Source organism: Ambystoma mexicanum, chromosome 1q, assembly GCF_040938575.1.
Source record: "Ambystoma mexicanum isolate Mex_15411 chromosome 1q, UKY_AmexF1_1, whole genome shotgun sequence".
In the NCBI taxonomy this organism is placed as follows: domain Eukaryota; kingdom Metazoa; phylum Chordata; class Amphibia; order Caudata; family Ambystomatidae; genus Ambystoma; species Ambystoma mexicanum.
In genome coordinates this window covers 1211735193-1211737634 of record NC_090922.1, presented here as the reverse complement: position 1 = coordinate 1211737634, position 2442 = coordinate 1211735193, and the positions used below count along the sequence as shown (strand labels likewise).

General features: G+C 48.5%; 1 protein-coding gene across 1 annotated transcript; it reads right to left on the bottom strand.

Moving 5' to 3' along the window:
• Window positions 1-701: 701 nt before the first annotated feature.
• LOC138561399 (histone H1-like protein HC2) lies at window positions 702-1304 on the bottom strand. The gene has a single exon (XM_069642761.1). The coding sequence runs from the start codon at window positions 1302-1304 to the stop codon at window positions 702-704; it is 603 nt and encodes a 200-aa protein (XP_069498862.1).
• Window positions 1305-2442: the final 1138 nt, after the last annotated feature.

Sequence of the window (2442 nt, the reverse complement as noted above, 5' to 3'; positions counted from 1 at the left end):
CTCCTTCTCCACTTCAGAGGTTACCACCTCCTTCCTCTCTACTGCTGATGACGGCGCTTCCTTCTCAGAGGTTACCACCTCCTTCCTCTCTACTGCTGATGATGGCGCCTCCTTCTCCACTTCAGAGGTTACCACCTCCTTCCTCTCTACTGCTGATGATGGCGCCTCCTTCTCCACTTCAGAGGTTACCACCTCTTTCCTCCCTACTGTTGATGATGGCGCCTCCTTCTCCACTTCAGAGGTTACCACCTCCTTCCTCTCTACTGCTGATGACGGCGCCTCCTCTCCACTTCAGAGGTTACCACCTCCTTCCTCCCTACTGTTGATGTTGCCACCTTCTTCTCGACTTCAGAGGTTACCACCTCCTTCCTCTCTACTGTTGATATTGCCATCTCCTTCTTCACTCCATATGTCACTACCTTTGTTGGTGCAATGGCCTCCTTCCTTACCCCTCCAGCTCCTTCCACGTCTGCCAAGTCTCTGGTCTGCTCCACTCCTGTACCCTCATGGCCTTCCACCACCGTACAGCCTCCAGACATTAGCCTCTAGACTTTACCAAATGAGAGCCTCCTGATCCTGTAACACACACTCAGCAATTAGGGTTGACTGGGGGATAAACCCTGTACCCTGCAGTACATATACACACACACACACACACACATAGTAGCCTCTTCCTTCCTCTCCACTTCTGTTTTTACCATCTACTTCTCCACTTCAGAGGTTGCCACCTCCTTCATCTCTACTGCTGATGACGGCGCCTCCTTCTCCACTTCAGAGGTTGCCACCTCCTTCCTCTCTACTGCTGATGACAGCGCCTCCTTCTCCACTTCAGAGGTTACCACCTCCTTCCTCTCTACTGCTGATGACGGCGCCTCCTTCTCCACTTCAGAGGTTACCACCTCCTTCCTCTCTACTGTTGATGTTGCTACCTCCTTCTCCACTTCAGAGGTTACCACCTCCTTCCTCTCTATTGCTGATGACGGCGCCTCCTTCTCCACTTCAGAGGTTACCACCTCCTTCCTCTCTACTGTTGATGTTGCTACCTCCTTCTCCACTTCAGAGGTTACCACCTCCTTCCTCTCTACTGTTGATGTTGCTACCTCCTTCTCCACTTCAGAGGTTACCACCTCCTTTCTCTCTACTGTTGATATTGCCATCTCCTTCTTCACTCCATATGTCACTACCTTTGTTGGTGCAATGGCCTCCTTCCTTACCCCTCCAGCTCCTTCCACGTCTGCCAAGTCTCTGGTCTGCTCCACTCCTGTACCCTCATGGCCTTCCACCACCGTACAGCCTCCAGACATTAGCCTCTAGACTTTACCAAATGAGAGCCTCCTGATCCTGTAACACACACTCAGCAATTAGGGTTGACTGGGGGATAAACCCTGTACCCTGCAGTACATATACACACACACACACACACACACATAAGCATGCACACACTATAAACAACAGCTAACTAACCTGCTTCATTTTCTCTTCAAATCTCCCTGTTGTGCCGTCAAATTGAGACAGATTTCCTCAAATCTCACTAACGTGGCTTGAGATTCTCCCGAATGTTCTCACAAATGTTCCAAGAAATTCTCTGAAATATTTTTCATAAATCACACCAATGTTCCCTGTAAATCTTCCAAATGTTCCTTGCGAATCATTTGAGTGTGTAGGTATTTCCACACACAGCTTTATGGCTCCTTGCCAGATTCTGGCGTGAAATATCTTCCCGTAGCGCCTCAAGCACCACATGGGAGTAAAGGGTGGGGATTTATTTGGACTGTTTGCAAGTGTCAGAGGATCTCGAGTGTGGGCTGCACTGAGAAGGCAAGAAGTGTAAGAAATTGAAGTGAAAGAAAATAATCTACCCTAATGCAGTGCATCTGAATAAACACACTCTAACTCACTGCTGAGAACACTACACAGCATTGCATAGCATAGCCCACATGTATTCAATGGTCCCTGTAACTTTAAGTGATGTGTATTCTGCAAACTTGCCAGAATGTCTCTCTCAATGAGGCTGGAATGTTTACATCCAGGACATACATTGGGCTACTGCAGAGCATAAGGGGAAATGTCGTTTTTTCTGCATGGTATATAAAATCACAGCATCGTGTGAGAAACCAGAGGGTTTCTCGCTCTCAGGTATCCAGGCCATTATTCAGGTATTATTATCAGGTATTATTCAGGCCAGGTATTCAGGTATCCAGGCCATCGCCTTTGCATCCAGAAATTGGGGGTGAACCAGGGCAGGATGATCACCTGGGTTAGGGGTCTTTGGGGAGTAGGTGTGAGATAGCCAATGGCGATATGCGGTATGCCCCCTTTGTTGTTCATCTCCCCCATCCTGTTTTTTAGATTTTTCTGAAGTCCCAACTTCCCCCCCTTTTAACACAAACACTGGGCCGAGGAAGAGGGTGACTGAGAGTGACCAGTCCAAATCTCTCACAT